Below are 18,065 nucleotides of genomic sequence, written 5' to 3' on the forward strand. Positions count from 1 at the left end.
GCTAGGAATTTTCCACGTAAAATTCCTCTTGTCATTTATCTGTTGATGTGTGTGTGTACTATCGAACCTAATAGAGAACCTATTTTTTTATAGAGTTTGGTGAACCCTTACATTCTATTAATTAGTATTAGCACAAGTTCTTTCTATCAGGTTAACACCTTGAAAGGATCCTCATGGCTTCTCCTCCAAACTTCGAAGAAGGACAGTCTACTTATAGACCTCCAAGGTTCAACGGTCAATACTATGGGTGGTGAAAGACTAGGATGCACGACTTCATCAATGGCTGAAGATTCTGAGTTATGGGATGTGATATGTGACGGACCCTTTGTCCCTACTAAAAACCTTAGCGATCCAGCTGTAGCCATTCCTATGATGAGGAAGGAATTCAATGATGCTAATAGAAATGCCTTAGAAAAGAATTTTTGTGCAAAGAAAATTCTTGTGTGTGGCATTGGACCTGATGAATATAACAGGATATCAACTTGTCAATCAGCAAAAGAGATTTGGGAGGCTCTTCAGACAGCTCATGAGGGAACAACACAGGTGAAGCAATCAAAGATTGATATGCTTACCACAGAATATGAGCTCTTCATAATGAAAGTTGATGAATCCATCTAAGATATGCATAATCGATTGACCTTCATCATCAATGAGCTTCACTCTCTTAGTGAAAGTATTCCAAGAAACAAGCTTGTCAGAGAAATCCTTAGTATATTGCCCAGTTCTTAGGAAAGCAAAGTTAACGCCATTATAGAGGCTAAGGACTTTCAGACACTAACTATGGATGAACTTGTTGGAAACTTGAAAACCTATGAAATGAAGAAGAAGAAGGACAATGAAAGAAAAGATCCCAAGAGGGAGAAGAACCTGGTCCTCAAGATGGACAACAATGACTCAAGTGGTGAAGTTGGGACATGGCCTACTTGACAAAAAGGTTGCAGAAGATGGTTCCCAGGAATGGAGGCATTTGAAAAAAAGGGGAAGCTCTAGCAAGCCAAGAAATTATGACCTCTTCAATAAAGTGGCAAGCCAGGACATTTCTTCAAGGATTGCCCCCTCCTAAAGGAAGATCAGTATAGTAACAACTTTGACAAAGCAGCCAAGACGAACCGAGTTCCTGAAAAACACTTCAAGAGGAAGAATGATGCTGACAATGTTGTAAAACAAGCTCTTGCTACATGGGAAGACTCCTCCAGGGAATCTGAAGAAGAAAACAACCATAGTGGTAGTTCAATGATGGCAGTGGAAAATGAAACAACTGAGTATGATTCAATTTTTGCTTTAATGGCTTAATCTGATGACAATGAAGATGACGACGACGATGATGTAAACTTTCTGGATGTTTAGAGAAATCTAAAATCTTACTCTTCTAAAAAGCTCATATCATTAGCAAATGTGCTAATTGAGGAATATCATAGTTTTATCAATGATAAAGATGCATTAACTATGGAACTAGGTGAAGCTGAACAAACCAGAGATGACATAGTAGTCGTTGTAGTCAATTTGAAAGAAACAATATAGAACCTGAAAAAGGAAAGAATGCCTTAGAAGAGAAAATTTCTAGTATAGAACATGAAAGAGATGATCTAATGGTGGTTGTGGTGGACTTGAAAGAAACCATTGAGTGTGCAAGTAATAAAAAAGGAAACCCTGGCTGAGAGAGTTGCTATCATTGAGCAAGAAAAAGATTACATAGTAGTGGTGGTAGTAGACTTGATAGAAACAATTGAGGAATTTAAAATGGTAAATAAACCTGGAAACTAGGAAAAGGGAAAGGAAGTTGTAAGTGAAGCACACATTAAGCTTGAAAATGAGTTAAATTTGGTAAAGACTAGTCTGTGTGCTGAACTTGAGAAAAACAAAAAGCGTCAGGAAGAACTAGGGGAACAGGCAGGGGTTTGGGATTCAAAGGGAAAAAATTTCCTACAACCCTCATAGCAAGTATGTTACTATATTTGATAATTGGCTATGTACTCACTGCGGTAACAATGGGCACCTCAAGGAAAACTGCATGGCCAGGGTTCAGTTTCATAAGAAAAATAGAGTCTTTGCTGAGAGAGTAACTACTGCAAGAGGACCTGGTCCGCCAAATAGGAAACCATCAAATATGAAACGCATTTTGCCTGCTTAGACTAAAAAAGTACTCATTCATCCCTTTTCTCCTAATAAGGGACCCAAACTCGTTTGGATTCCTATATCTAACCCTTAATTTCCGTGTTCAGGGAGCAGTGAAGGAGAGCACCCAATAATGACGTATGAACAGCGGTTGCTCATAGGACAAGAATGGAAATACAATCAATTTTCCTTCTCTAAAAGCCCTGCAAGGAGAGAGGGTACCCTTTCGAAAATGGCTAAAAGGAGGTACGCTCTAGAAGTTGGAAGATTTGTGTCAAAGGAAATACGATGGAATTCTTGTCCAAGATATGCACAATCTCGAATCATGTGACTGGTGAGGTGATGCTGTAGCCAAAAGACACAAGAGTGCTTATGCTGATGTGCTCGAGTTTCTATGGAGTGGAGATATAAGTTGGTTGAAAGCTGTTGAAGACAATGCTAAACTATGGGACAAAAGACTGGAGCATTGCAAGTTGTCGAGCACTAAACAAATTGGATCTGAAGGACCTGGTTCGTGGTCTGATCAAGTTGAGCAACAAGTAACATGAAGTATGCAATGCCTATGCAAAAGGGGGGGTTGTTTGAGTTCATCTTATTTTTCATAGGATCTTTTTTATGTAGTTGTAGAATTAAATGCTTTTTCATGATTATCTGTAGCTAACGAAATTAACCTTGAAATTTCTTTTATATTTTCAAGTGTGTATTCTAAGTATTTAATATCTTTAGTTTTTTGATATTCTTCTATATTTTTTTCTAATATTATTTTTGACATATTTATATGTTTTAGAATTTCTAACCAGTACTTAAAATATTTGTAACTATCAATTTTTGATTTGTTCATATTAATACTGAGATGTATACCTGTTGATACATATATCCATGGTTTCTATATTTCTCAGTGTTATTTCTTTTCTGTGTTGATAACTTTCAAGTTTATCTTCATAAAATTCAATTTCATTTTCTATAGTTAATAAAGCTTTATTACGTAATTTATTATATCTAATAATATCTTTGCAGGTTTTAATATTGTATTTAACACAATCTATTTTTCTATTTATGTTACTGAGGTTTTTAAGAAGTTTCCATTTCTGGGTATTATAGAATCTTATATAATGAAAAGTGTTATGTTTCATTTATAAAAAGATTTTATTAACTTGATATGTGATCATTAGTCTGAATATAAATCTAGTTCATATAGATCTAATATATCTATTTCATGTGATACAATTAGTTCCGTAAATGCTTGTTCCATTACATATATTATTTCAAAAATAACTAAAATATCGTAAATTTTTCTTTTAACATCGTTATTAAGTCTCTTAAAGATATATAACATAAGTATTTTGTAGTCAATATTTTCTTCTAATAAATACGTGTGGTTGTTCATTTAGATTTATTATTTATCCTTATCATGTGTTTACTAAACATATTCCCTCTAACCTCTTTGTTTATCATAGAGTTTATCATATTTTACTATGAAAAATAAACATTTATATTAAGAAGCAAATCATGAAAAATAACACTGACATTAATAGTACAAACCCGCAAAACAGTGAAACAATCAAAATAACTAAGAAATCGCAGAAAATTAGGAAGAAACTAAAGAAACTATATATAGAATATGAATACTTAAGTATCACAAAAATAAACAAAGCTAGGCTGTCCAAATTAATCGATATAATATCTAAAACAGAATATAAATATGTTTGTTATCTAAAGGATAAAAGATGAATAAAGAAGAATTCGCATTAGAAGAGAAAACATATGAGAATCCAGAAGGATTAAAAATAACAATAATATTTTCTAACTTAGGAAGAAGATATAAAAAAATAGGAAATAACCTAAACTTAATGTTAGAAAAAGAAACTGTAAAACTAGAGGATAGTTTAACCGCCATGGTTAGAATAACAAAAGAAAACGAAGAAATAGATAGAAAACGAGAGATTAAAGAAATACAACAGCAAGCTAAAGAAAAAATACAACAGATAGAGGAAGTAAAAAACACTAAAATAACAGAATTAGAAAAAGAATTAGAGATGCTAAAACAGATGTATGCAAATAAACTAAAAGAAAAGGAAAAACGTAAAGAAGAAGAAGAAGAACTAAAACTAACAAATGAGATAGAAAGATTCAAATTACAGTTAGAAGAAGTACATGAGAGTCCATCAAAAATAAGTATAAACGAAATAAATGACCAAAGTGATAAAGACACAGAACTAGGAGAAAACTATTCAGAAACAAGTGAAACATACACAGAACTTATAGAAAAAACAGAAAAGATAAAAATAAACCCAGAAATAAATACAGGAGATATGAACGAAGATAAACCAAGCATATCAGGAATAAAAAATCCAAAACAATTAAACCCAACCTATTACAGAGTAAGTTATGATGCATATGACAGAAACAAAACATTATGGGATAAAAGGTTAAATAAGAAATGGGCACCAAGACAGATAACTGAACAATATAATTTTTTAGATCTAGATTGTGTAGCAGATATAAATAAAACAATACAATTATGGATAGGATATATCTCAAAACAACTAATAGATAATAAAATAACAATAACGGAAACACCAGGATATATAGAAAGAACATTAATAGGAACTGTAAAATTATGGTTACAAAATTTATCAAGTGAAAGCTTAGACACATTAAGGAGTAATAAAAAACTTGACGGTACAACTACAACAACAGTTACAGATATATTAAATAAATATGAAATAGCAATAAGAAATGAATTTAGTAGTATGACAACAGAAGTAGAAGAACAAAATAAAGAAAAAATTACAAATAGAAATTTAATGACAAAATTAGCAATATGTAATATGTGTTATATAGATGAATATACTTGTGCATTTAGAGACTATTATTATAAAGGAACATATAGTCCAGATGAAAGTAAAGAGATAAGAAAATTATATTTTACAAAATTACCAGAACCCTTTAGCTCAAAAATAATAAAAAGTTGGAACGAAGCAGGACTAGCAGATACATTAGGAGTAAGGATAAAATTTCTACAAAACTGGTTTATAGAATTATGTGAAAAATATAAAGAAAACATGAAAATGGAAAAAATATTAGTAAAAAATTTGGCATGTTGCAAAAGTAGAATAGCACCCCAATTTGGCTGCACAGATAAATATTACAAAAAAGAAGGAAAGAAAAAGAAATTTAAATCAAAATATTCAAAATATAAATATAGGAAACCAAGAAGAAGATATTATGTAAAAAATTATAAACATAAAAAACCATATAGGAAAAAGAAAAAACTAACAGAATGTACTTGCTATAATTGTGGAAAGCTAGGACACTTAGCCAAAGATTGTAAATTACCAAAAAACCCAAAGAAGAAACAAATTACCGAAATATTGATAGATAATGATAAATATACACAAGTAGAATATGTAGATTATGAATTAAGCAGTGAAGACAGCATATATGAGATATCAGAAAACGAGTTCTCTGAAAATGAAATAAACAAGGATATAGAAGAGTCAGATGAAGAAAATTATGACTGAAAAAGATATACAAATTATACAACAAGAAGAACACCAAGATGAACAATCTTCAGAACAAAAAATAATATTTGACGCTAATATATTTGAACAAATAAAAGGAAAAGAATTGGATCTAAGTATAGACAAAATATTAGAAGTACCAACAATAAAGAATTGGTTTAAAAGACAAAAAGAAGAATACTATGTAGTAAGCCAAAGAGAACATATAATAGATTGTAAATACATCAAAGGTAAAGCACAAATACCAATTTTAAATAAAAGACTACTAAATAAAGAAATACAAGATATAAAAGCAAAAAATCCAATAAAATATGTACACTTAGGAGGAACGGAGATCCTAATAAAAGCATGTTTTAGGGAAGGAATAGATACCCCTATAGAAATATACTTGGCAGATGATAGGATTGTACAACCTATAGAAAAGAGTATAATAAGTGCTGTAAGAGGTAACTTAATATACCAAAAATTTAAATTTATAGTAAGTGCTAACTATTCAGTAGCAGTAGATGATAAAAATATAGATAAATCATTAGTATTATACTGGAAAATGTCTGGAATAGAATTAGCACCAGGAAGTAAAATATTCACAGCAAGATGTAAAAATCTATATGTCTTAACAACAAAACATAAGATAACAGCTAAAAATAAAATAAATAAAATAAAAATAGAAAATCCATTCGAAAGAATAGTATCAGTTATAGACAACAATGATTACAGTTATACAGAAATAGACATGGATGAAGATTTAGAAATAGTAAAAGAAAGATTAAGCACATCAAAACGAATAAATAATGAAATGCCAGAAACATCATCAAGAAGTACATCAAAAAGAATAAATTATACCACTCCACAAAAATTAATAGAACAAAAAATAGAAGAAATAAACCCACATCATTATTATATAACAGGAATAATGGACCAAAGAAAATATTTAATACTAATAAATACAGGGCAGGAAGAGAATTATGTTATAAGAGAACTAATACCAGAACAAGAGATAGTAACAATAGAACAACAAAATTCAGAACTACCAAAAGCGTTAAGAAAAAACGAAGAAACAACTGAAAAAGAATTAATTATTGGAGGAATACCAATATTAATAAATTTTAAAATATATCAAGGAGATAAAAATATTACACTAGGGATAAAATGGTTAGAAAAAGTCAAACCATATAAATTAGAAGATAGGCAATTAACAATAAGTTATGAAAATAAGAAAATAATAATAAAAAGAACTTTGATATAATGCCAAAGATATACATACTTTCCAAAATAATAGTAGAAGGATATTATAATAGATATTATACACCTATGGTGGATACAGGAGCAGAAGCTAATATGTGTAGACATAATTGTTTACCAGAAAGTAAATGGGAAAAGCTAAAAACCCCCATAGTAGTAACAGGATTTAATAATGAAGGAAGTATGATAACATATAAAGCAAGAAATATAAAAATACAAATATGGGATAAAATATTAACCATAGAAGAAATATATAGTTACGAATTCACAAATAAAGATATATTATTAGGAATGCCATTTTTAGATAAATTATACCCACATATTATAACAAAAACACATTGGTGGTTTACTACCCCGTGTAAACAAAAATTAGGAGCAAAAAGAGTAAATAATAAAGTAAGAAAAACAACACCCTGGATTAAAGGAAGTGAAAAGATTACCCAAAAATTAGAAAATGTAATACAAAGTAACCATAATATAGAGATAATCATTTTCTCAATAAATAAGATAAAACCACTACAAGATAAACTAGAATTACTATATAATGATAATCCACTCCAAGGATGGGAAAAACATCAAACAAAAATAAAGATTGAACTAATAGATGAAAATAGCATAATAACACAAAAACCTTTAAAATACAATTTTAATGATTTAACAGAATTTAAAATGCATATAAAAGAATTATTAGATAATAACTACATACAAGAAAGTAATAGTAAACATACTAGCCCAGCATTTATAGTAAATAAGCATAGTGAACAAAAAAGAGGAAAAAGCCGTATGGTTATAGATTATAGAAACTTAAATGCAAAAACAAAAACATATAATTATCCGATACCAAATAAAATACTAAAAATTAGACAAATACAAGGATATAACTATTTTAGTAAATTTGACTGTAAATCAGGATTTTACCATTTAAAACTAGAAGATGAATCTAAAAAGTTAACAGCATTCACAGTACCACAAGGATTTTACGAATGGAACGTATTACCTTTTGGATATAAAAATGCACCAGGTAGGTATCAACATTTTATGGATAATTACTTCAACCAATTAGAAAATTGTATAATATATATAGATGATATATTGCTATATTCTAGAACAGAGAACGAACATATAAAACTACTAGAAAAATTCATACACATTGTAGAAATATCAGGAATAAGTTTAAGTAAAAAGAAAGCAGAAGTAATGAAAAATCAAATAGAATTTTTAGGTATACAAATAGATAAAAACGGAATAAAAATGCAAACCCATGTAGTACAAAAAATAATTAACTTGAATGAAACACTTGATACAAAAAAGAAGTTACAATCATTTTTAGGATTGGTTAACCAAGTAAGAGAATATATTCCTAAATTAGCAGAAAACTTAAAACCATTACAGAAAAAATTAAAAAAGGACATAGAATATCATTTTGACGAAAAAGATAAAATACATATACAGAAGATAAAAAATATGTGTAAAAAATTACCAAAACTATATTTTCCAGATGAAAAGAAACAATTTACATATATTGTAGAAACTGATTCTAGTGATCACAGCTACGGAGGAGTTCTAAAATATAAATATGATAATGAAAAAATTGAACACCATTGTAGATATTATTCCGGATCATACACGGAACCACAATTAAAATGGGAAATAAATAGGAAAGAACTATTTGGATTATATAAATGTTTGTTAGCATTTGAGCCATATATTGTTTATAACAAATTTATAGTAAGAACAGATAATACACAAGTAAAATGGTGGATAACTCGGAAAGTACAGGATTCAGTAACTACAAAGGAAATAAGGAGACTTGTATTAAATATACAAAATTTTACATTTACAATTGAAGTAATACGGACTGACAAGAATGTTATTGCAGACTACCTATCAAGACAAAGGTACCCAAACAGATGAAAGCCAAGAATCAAAAGACATATTTACAATCCTTACTACTCTATCCTTACAGATGGAGAGTATGGGAAAAAGATTACAACAGCTAGAAAGTCAGCAGCATGACTATAAAAATGCGGAGCTAAGTCAATCGGAAGACTCTAAACTTCCAGAGGTAGAAGGAGACGTTGGGAAACTCCAAAAAACCCATAACACAGTTGCTTTATATACAGCTGCAGGTACAAGCAAACAAGTTAGCAAAAAGCCACATATCAATGTAAACCTAAATACCGTATTTGATAAGCCATTTACATCAAAAAAGCCAAGAGAAGCAATAGTTATAGCCCCACAAACTTCAACCTATGCTAATAGCCTACACCACAACAAAAAGGTATATAACCATATTACTCAAACATATATTGAGAATATATATAAAATCCAGACATTTCTGAACCTAAACCCTAGATCAACAACTACTACAGATCCAACACAAGATTATGTAACCCAAAAACTACAGGGATATAATAGGCTTATAGCCCAGCCAAAAACAAAAGCAAACCTAGTAAAAACATGTTACAACTACGGACTACTTAGCACAGTATATACCCATGACGGAGAAGAAATAATTGGAATACCAGAGCTATACAAAGCATTTGTCACCTTCAAGAGAATTACAAAAGGCAACCTATTCTTCATCAAATTCTATACAGCACCAGCGAAAATACTATATGATGAAATAAAACCCATAATACAGGTGATAAAAATAGGACTAACACGAGATATGATAATACCGGAAGAGATAGAGAAACAACCGGAGATACAGAAAATGGAGATACCAAGTTTCTATGCTAATAAAAGAATAATTGGTATAGCAACTATTATTCAAGAACTAGCTAACAATTATCTACAAGGAAATGCTATCTGGAGCTACTATTCCAGAGACCAATTGATGATATATGCCAACTCGAAGGAACTACGACAAGGAGATATGGATGAAGTCCAGAAATGGATTTTATCATTATTAAAACCAGAAATGCAACCAACTACCAGAGCATTGAAAAAAGAATTTATTTCAAACGAGTTATTAACAAGATACTGCAAACTAGTAGGACACAAATATCCAGACCACATATGTTCAAAGTGCAACGGAGATGATAACTATGTACCAGAAGTCCAACTAGAATGAAGGTATCAACAAGAAGACAAAAGAAGAAGACAGCTACTGGAAACATATAATGTAAAGTAAATAGTACTAGTCGCATTCATGAACAGTAAAGGTCGTTCATGAATAGTAAGAGTCATAAAGTAAATAGTATATGTCATAATCATGAACAGTAAAGGTCGTTCATGAATAGTAGGAGTCATTTGTAAACAGTAAGAGTCGTTTTAATTTTCTTTATATAGAATGTAAATCCGAGGAAGGAGGACATCCTCACCCTTACCTTCTCTCTCTAATATTCTCTCTTATCTTCTCTCTTGTAAGAAATATCTGAGTTAATTACAAGTATCTAAAACAGCTATGGAGCATTCAAACGAGTTACAAAACCAGGTAAGTTTATTTATAATCATGTTTAACTAAACTCTTATATTCCTTATAATCTCTTAAAAATCATAATTGTTTATCATGTTATAGTACTGTTATAAAGAACATCTTGAGAAAGTTTGCCTGTCTAATAATGCTGAGAGTAGTTAAGCCCAGACTATGCCATCCTAAAGTGGAAACCAGTAGGCAAGGAAGCCGTTTAGGGGAGTACACAGAGTTGAGGCGCTGTTAGGGTAAATGATTGAAGCATGAAAAACATGGTAGTGACCAGAAAAGATTGTTCAGTATAACTTATTAAAATATGGTATACATCTCAGTATTAATATGAACAAATCAAAAATTGATAGTTACAAATATTTTAAGTACTGGTTAGAAATTCTAAAACATATAAATATGTCAAAAATAATATTAGAAAAAAATATAGAAGAATATCAAAAAACTAAAGATATTAAATACTTAAAATACACACTTGAAAATATAAAAGAAATTTCAAGGTTAATTTCGCATCAGATCAAATCATGGAACAGGTTTGGATAATGCCATAAGTTGATGAATCTTGTATTCAAAGAAGAATTATCAAAGAACACCACATCAGATGGAGTTTTTGAAAAGAAGAAAGGGACTCTTGAAGATTGGGCACGTTCAATATTATTAGACAGAGGGATTGCAAACATCCTGCCAAAAGTTGCTGACTCAATTGAGGATATCTGTGTACAATTGGTATGTTCTCAACAATGGGAAGGGTCAACTTTGAAAATATGATGGAAGAAGAGATGGATAAATCTTCCTGATGTACTCATCTCAAAGGAGAACAGAAATACTGATCAAGGTAGAGAACGCCCATTGATTCTAGTAAGGAATCGGGTCCCGCATCTACAACAACAAAAGCTAAAAAATGAGTTGTTGGAAAGAGAGTTTTGGCATAGAAGCATCATAGGTCATTAGCACTCCCATTGTCACAGCTACACGTCCACACATGGATGAACCTAGTTCTCTTCTAAATCAAACCATGCATAGAGACATCACTAAATCACTCTTTTATCTCACTAAAAGTAGACTAGACATAGTAGTTAGAGTTGGGTTTTGTGCAAAGTTTAAGTCAAATCCAAAGGATTCTCATCTGAAGGTTGGTGTATGAATTTTGAGATATCTTAGAGGAACACATGACCTGGTTCTCTACTGTCCTCCAAGTAATATATATGAAAAGCTCGCCTGAAATGGGACACTCTCTGGGTTCCTGTCTTGTCTCATAAGGCTCAAGGAAGCAAAATTCAATGGCACTCTCAACAGCTAAAGCAGAATATGTATCATCAGCCTCCTATTGTGCTCAAGTGCTATGGACCAAGCAGCAAATTGGAAGAACTTGAGCTTATCTCAAGAGGGCCAAATACAGTGACTGCATCAAGTTGCAGACATCTTCACCAAAAGCTCTGGGAAGAAAGCATTATGAGAAAAATCGCCCTGCACTGGGGGATGATAAAACCCAACTGAGAACCCGGTTCCTCATGATTAGTTATGAAAGTCATAGTCAGGTAAAGGCTAGCTAAAGTGTTCTATGGCTAATTCTAACTCACCTCTATACCATTACAAGTAGACACACATGATGACTACAGAAGCAGATGCTGCAATGCATGATGAATAAGGGGTTAAAACTAACTTGTCAGACCTATCAGGGAACCTAGTTTTTCTGATACAGGTTATTAGCTTCTTTGTTCTTTAACATACAATGTAAAATGGACAAAAACAATGCCACTTCACCAGTAGCGTGACAGTCTCTTTAAAGTTGTATCTCTTCAGCCAATACGTCACAACCCAAATGTCACTCCTTTTCTGAGCAATACATCTGCGTTGCTGCCCTTTCAGAACCGGTCTCTCTTCATAATTAAATCAACATAACAACCCTTTCTCTTCAAAAATCAAAATTCCCTTTTTGTCTTCTCTCTTCTCAAATCCATAATCCTTCGAGAATAATCTCATCATGTCTGAAAGTCAAGCAACCTTCAGTGTGCCTAACAACACTGTGATTGAGTCCTCAGCAGTCAGTATCTCAGCGATGAACTCCTCTCCCAACACAATCTCTAGCCTAAACCCTAAAGCAGAGTCTCCTCCACAATCAACTCCTTATCCTACTGTCACACCTCTTTTTCTGCCCCTCGAAGGGATATAAGGGAGTTTTTTCCAGTTAAAGTGACAATCGAGACAGGATTATTTATTTAAGTTCAGAGTTGCCACTTGGGATAGTTTATGGTGTCCCAAGTCACCGGTTTAAAATTCCGAATCAAGGAAGATTGACTCTATTTACAGTCTGCGAACACAGAAATTCGGGTAAGGAATTCTATTAACCCGGGAGAATGTGTTAGGCATTCCCGAGTTTCGTGGTTTTATCACGGTCTCTTAACTACTAATATTGGCCTAATTAGCTGATTAATCACATGTTTTAAACCTATGTGCATTTGCAAACCTTTTAACTGCTTTTTAATACTTTTAGGAAAATTCAAAGTTATTTAAAACACATCGTAAGCCACGCTACATGAAATGCACCCGCGGTTCACAAAACACTATATTTAACCTTGTTAAAAATTGGAGTCGGGTCACATGAAATGTACACGCGGATTTTAGCAATTATAAGTCACAACTACGTCACAGGAACCGTACCCGTAGTCATGATAAATGTTTAATTAATGCGCCTAAAGAAAACTACAAGATTCATTTTTATAACCAAGTTATAATATTTGTGAGGGCCATGAGTCGTTATAGTCAACTTATATGCGAGGGCCATGACAAATTGAATCTCATCTTAAGAGTGAAAGCTTTATAGTCAACTTATATTTCCTAAAGGTAGAGCTTATGCTAAATCTTGTTATCTATGAAGGTCTTGGAATTCAACTAAGTCCCATTATCTAGGAGGGTCCTGAGAACTTTTAAGATTAAATCCATTATCCAGGAAGGCCCTCAAAATTTTTATACTAAATCCCATTATCCAGGAGGGTCCTGAAGATTTACGGTTGAACCTGTCCGGTGCATGCTTTCCCCAAAGAGGGTTCCTCCGGAACAAACGAAATTTCTTGCACCTATTTCAATCAAAGAAAATTTTATTAGTTTGAAAATGAGGTGATTAGTTTGCGGCATTCTTGCTAAAGGTGGCTCTTTCACTACCGTGCTTTGTTTTGACTGGCTGCCTTGAACTGGCCAAGAATTTTTTAACTTTCTGACTGAATTTCAACCAATAGGAACCTGAATGACTAAGTGACCTGCGCTCAACCCACTGTTTTATATTTCTTTCCTTCCAATTTGAACCTCTGTATCTCCCACAAAATTTACAAACCACCCGACCACTTGAGCATTCATTAACACCTTATTTTTCACTTTGCATCATGCTATTTCTGCTATGCTTTCGCCACACTTTGCTTTGTGCAATTTGGATATTGGTAATAAGCTTTGAAATCCTTTCTTACTTACATAAACAAGGCTAACATTGGAAAAGTCATAGAGAAATAAACCCAAAATAAATGAAATGCAATGCCTTCGAGAGTTAGAAATAAAGAAGAAGACTTGAAACATCATGACTGTTTGAGGGAGAAAAGGAAAGAGACTTATCTGAGTGAGGCAGCTGGCACCAATGATCATGACATGCATTTTGGATTAATCAACCCAACCCGTTCAACCAGTCACCTTTCAGCTTTCATACTTTATGCCCCGGGATTTTCTCGACCCAATCTCTTTGCAAAGTCACCAATCTTGTTTGGCTTGTGGCGCCCTGAAGGGTTTTCACCAACAAACCTCTCTCATTTGTTCATCTCTCAACTCATTGTCGCCTCACGGTGCTGTGGAGGTGTTCACCGATAAAACTCTCTCATTTAGATTTCTCTCATCTTTCCATCTCTCTACGGTGACCGCGAGGGTTTTCAACAATCAGACTCTCTCATTTACTCATTTTCCTCGTGCAGAATGAAGTGTTTCCCCTGATGCGAATCGTACCTCTATTTCGCTTGACTTGGCACTCTCAACTATTGGTTAGAAGGTCTTTCTTTGGACTGCAATGTGGGCTTTTGGATGTGGTTAGAAAGGATATTATAAATGCTCAAAACAACTTGAATGGGTTCAGAATTACAACTTTTGGAATCAGATCTTTTATACAACCACAACTTCTGCCCTAGTTTCTTTGCTTGGGGACTTTTGAATTTTTATTTTGATGGAACTGAACCATGAGGCTGCCTACGTATCCTTTAAAAGAATCAGGTCAAATGTAGTTCATGTCATAGGAATTGCTTTGTTGTTGTTATTTTCTCTTTTCTTTTTCTTTCTCTCTTTCTTTCTTTTCTTTTCTTCTTTTTTCCTTCTCTCTTTTTTTTCACTCTTTCCATTCTTTTCTTTCTCTTTTTCTCTTCTCTTTTCCTCTTTTCCTTCTTTATTTACCTTTTGCGTCTGTGTTTCTGAACTTTGCTACTGATTCCAAAAGAGGAGTATGAAAGGAAATAAATAAGGCTCAAAGGGGTAACAAAGGATAAAGTGTTTAGATAGTAGAATAAAATGCCTTCGTCAGTCCAATCTTCAAAACATGCCAAGTACAAACAACAATTTATAGCCATATCTACACATTTTCTTTCTATATCTGTTAAATATAAAGCACCATTGGACAACACTCTCGTTACAATGAATGGCCCCTGCCAATTTGGGGCGAACTTGCCTTTCGCTTCAGCCTGATGTGGCAAGATGTGTTTCAATACTTGCTGACCCACTTCAAATTTCCGGGGACGCACCTTCTTGTTGTATGCTCTTGCCATTCTCTTTTGATACAACTGGCCATGACACACTGCTGCCAATCTTTTCTCATCAATCAGACTCAATTGTTCCAAATGGGTTTTGACCCACTCATCATCATCAATTTCGGCTTCAACAACAATCCGAAGGGATGGAATTTCAACTTCCGCAGGTATCACTGCTTCAGTGCCATATACCAACAAATAAGGATTTGCACCTACTGTAGTGAGAACAGTAGTGCGATAACCCAGTAAAGCAAATGGCAACTTTTCATGACATTGCTTGGAACCTTGCCCCATTTTCCGAAGTATCTTCTTTATGTTCTTGTTTGCTGCCTTGACTGCTCCATTCGTCTTATGGAAATACGGGGTGGAATTTTGATGCGTAATCTTAAATTGTTGACATACTTCTTTCATCAAATACTATTAAGATTAGCACCATTATCTGTGATGATCACCTTTGGGATTTCGAATTGACAGATGATATTTGAATGAACAAAATCGACCACTGCCTTCTTGGTCACAGGTTTGAAAGTCTTCGCTTTAACCCACTTAGTAAAATAATTGATGGCTACTAGAATGAACCTATGCCCGTTTGATGTCACGAGCTCAATTGGTCCAATGCATCCATGCCCCAAGAAACAGAAGGCGAAGGTGCGGACATTGTGTGCAACTCAGATGACAAAGAATGAATTAGATCTTCGTGTACCTGGCATTGATGACACTTGCGCACAAAGGTAATGCACTCTCGTTCCATGGTGAGCCAATAACACCATGCTCAAAGAATCTTCTTTGCTAGAACATACCAGCTCATATACGGCCCGCAAACTCCGATATGTACCTTGGTCATGATAGTCGTGGCTTGCTTAGCATCGATGTACCTCAACAACCTAAGATCTTGAGTTCTTTTGTACAAAATTCCCCCGCTCAAGAAAAATCCACTAGCCAAACGTCGAATTGTTCTCTTTTGATACCCTGTGGCTTGTGCCGGATATACCCCCATCTTGATGTACTCCCTGATATCATGGAACCATGGTTCACCATCAAGTTGTTCCTCAACCACATTTAGTTGGCATGCTGATCACAAATTTAAATATGCAGAGGGTCAACATAAGATTTGTCCGGATGATGCAACATTGACGCCAAGGTAGCCAAAGCATTGGCAACCTCATTATGGATCCTTGGAATATGCCTGAATTCTATTGATCGAAACAGTTGACAAAGATCGTGCAAACATTGTTTATACGATATGAGCTTTAAATCCTAAGTCTCCCATTATCCTTGAATCTGGTGCACCAAAAGATCCGAGTCTCCCAAGATCAAGACTACCTGATCTCCCATATCTATAGCTAACCTCAATCCCAAAATGCATGCCTCGTACTCAGCCATATTGTTGGTACAATAGAAACGAAGTTGGGCCGTAATAGGGTAGTGATGCCCTATTTCAGAAATAAGGTCAGCCCCTATTCCGACACCTTTCATGTTACGGCTCCATCAAAGAAAAGTTTCCAACTTGGTTTTTCAACCTGATCCACCTCGTCAATATGCATCGCCTCATCATTGGGAAAATATATTCTCAATGGTTCATATTCTTTATCCACTGGATTCTCGGCCAAATGATCGGCCAATGCTTGGGCCTTCATCAAGGTCCGAGTCACATAGATAATGTCAAACTCTATGAGCAAAATTTGCCACTTTGCAAGTCTTCCTTTGAGCATAGGCTTCTGAAAGATATACTTTAGAGCGTCCAGACGAGAAATGAGGTAATTATTGTAGGACGACAAATAATGCTTCAACTTTTGTGCCACCCATGTCAGGGCACAACATGTCCTTTCATGGGGAGTATACTTAACCTCATATGATCTGAACTTCTTGCTGAGATAATAGATGACTTGCTCCTTTTTGCCGGTGATGTCATGTTTACCCAGTACGCAACCAAACGAATTGTCCAGGACTGTCAAATAAAGAATTAAAGGCCTCCCGGGTTCCGGCGGGACCAACATAGATGGGTTTGACAAGTAACCCTTGATCATATCAAATGCCTCCTGGACCTCATCAATCCATTTGATTGCAGCATCCTTCTTCAGCAACTTAAAGATAGGCTCACAAGTTGTCGTCGGTTGAGCAATAAACCTGCTGATGTAGTTCAATCGTCCGAGCAAACTCATCACCTCAGTCTTGTTCCTTGGAGGTGGCAATTCTTGGGTAGCTTTGATATTTTATGAGTCCAACTCAATGCCTCGACGACTAACTATGAATCCCAACAATTGTCCAGATGGAACACCAAATGCACACTTGGCATGGTTGATCTTAAGATTGTACCTGCGGAGACTTTTGAAAAACTTCGTCAAATCTCCGACATGGTTAGCCGGTTGCTTTGAATTTACGATCACATCATCAACATAATCCTCAAACCCCCTTGTGTATCATGTCATGGAACACAGTAGTCATTGCCCTTATGTAAGTTGCCCCATCGTTTTTCAGACCAAATGGCATTACCCCGTGGCAATAAGTTCCCCATGGTGTGATGAATGTTGTCTTTTCTGCATCTTCCTCATCCATCAAAATCTGGTGGTATCCCGCATAGCAATCCACAAAAGAACCGATCTCATGTTTGGCACAGTTGTCAATCTAAATGTGGATATTTGGCAATGGAAAATTATCCTTTGGACTTGGTTTGTTGAGATCGCGGTAATCAATGCACACCCATGTCTATCCATCCTTCTTTGGCACTGGACCAACATTAGCTAACCAAGTGGGGTACCGTGTGGATCTAATGACCTTTTCATCCAACTGTTTTGTGATTTTCATAGTCATGTCAGTTTTGAACTTTAATATTTGTACTTGACGGGAGGGAATGCCGGGTCAGTGGGCAATTTGTGAACCACCAAGTCAGTATCCAAGTCCTTGAAAACATGTATCCAAGGCCTACCCAATAACAAATTGTAAGAAACAGCCACATCCGGTACCTGGAACTCCATACTTCATTCA

The 18,065-nt window shown here is 34.2% G+C and overlaps 1 protein-coding gene across 1 annotated transcript; it reads left to right on the plus strand.

Annotated features, from left to right (window-relative positions):
- The first annotated feature begins 243 nt into the window (after window positions 1-243).
- Window positions 244-618, plus strand: LOC138875312 (uncharacterized). The gene has a single exon (XM_070154136.1). It carries the CDS (start codon window positions 244-246, stop codon window positions 616-618), a length of 375 nt encoding a protein of 124 aa, XP_070010237.1.
- Window positions 619-18,065: the final 17,447 nt, after the last annotated feature.

Source organism: Nicotiana sylvestris, chromosome 8 (assembly GCF_000393655.2).
Source record: "Nicotiana sylvestris chromosome 8, ASM39365v2, whole genome shotgun sequence".
In the NCBI taxonomy this organism is placed as follows: domain Eukaryota; kingdom Viridiplantae; phylum Streptophyta; class Magnoliopsida; order Solanales; family Solanaceae; genus Nicotiana; species Nicotiana sylvestris.

Coding starts and splice junctions, on each gene's coding strand:
- LOC138875312 (XM_070154136.1), top strand. CDS start 244: ATGGGTGGTGAAAGACTAGGATGCACGACTTCATCAATGGCTGAAGAT.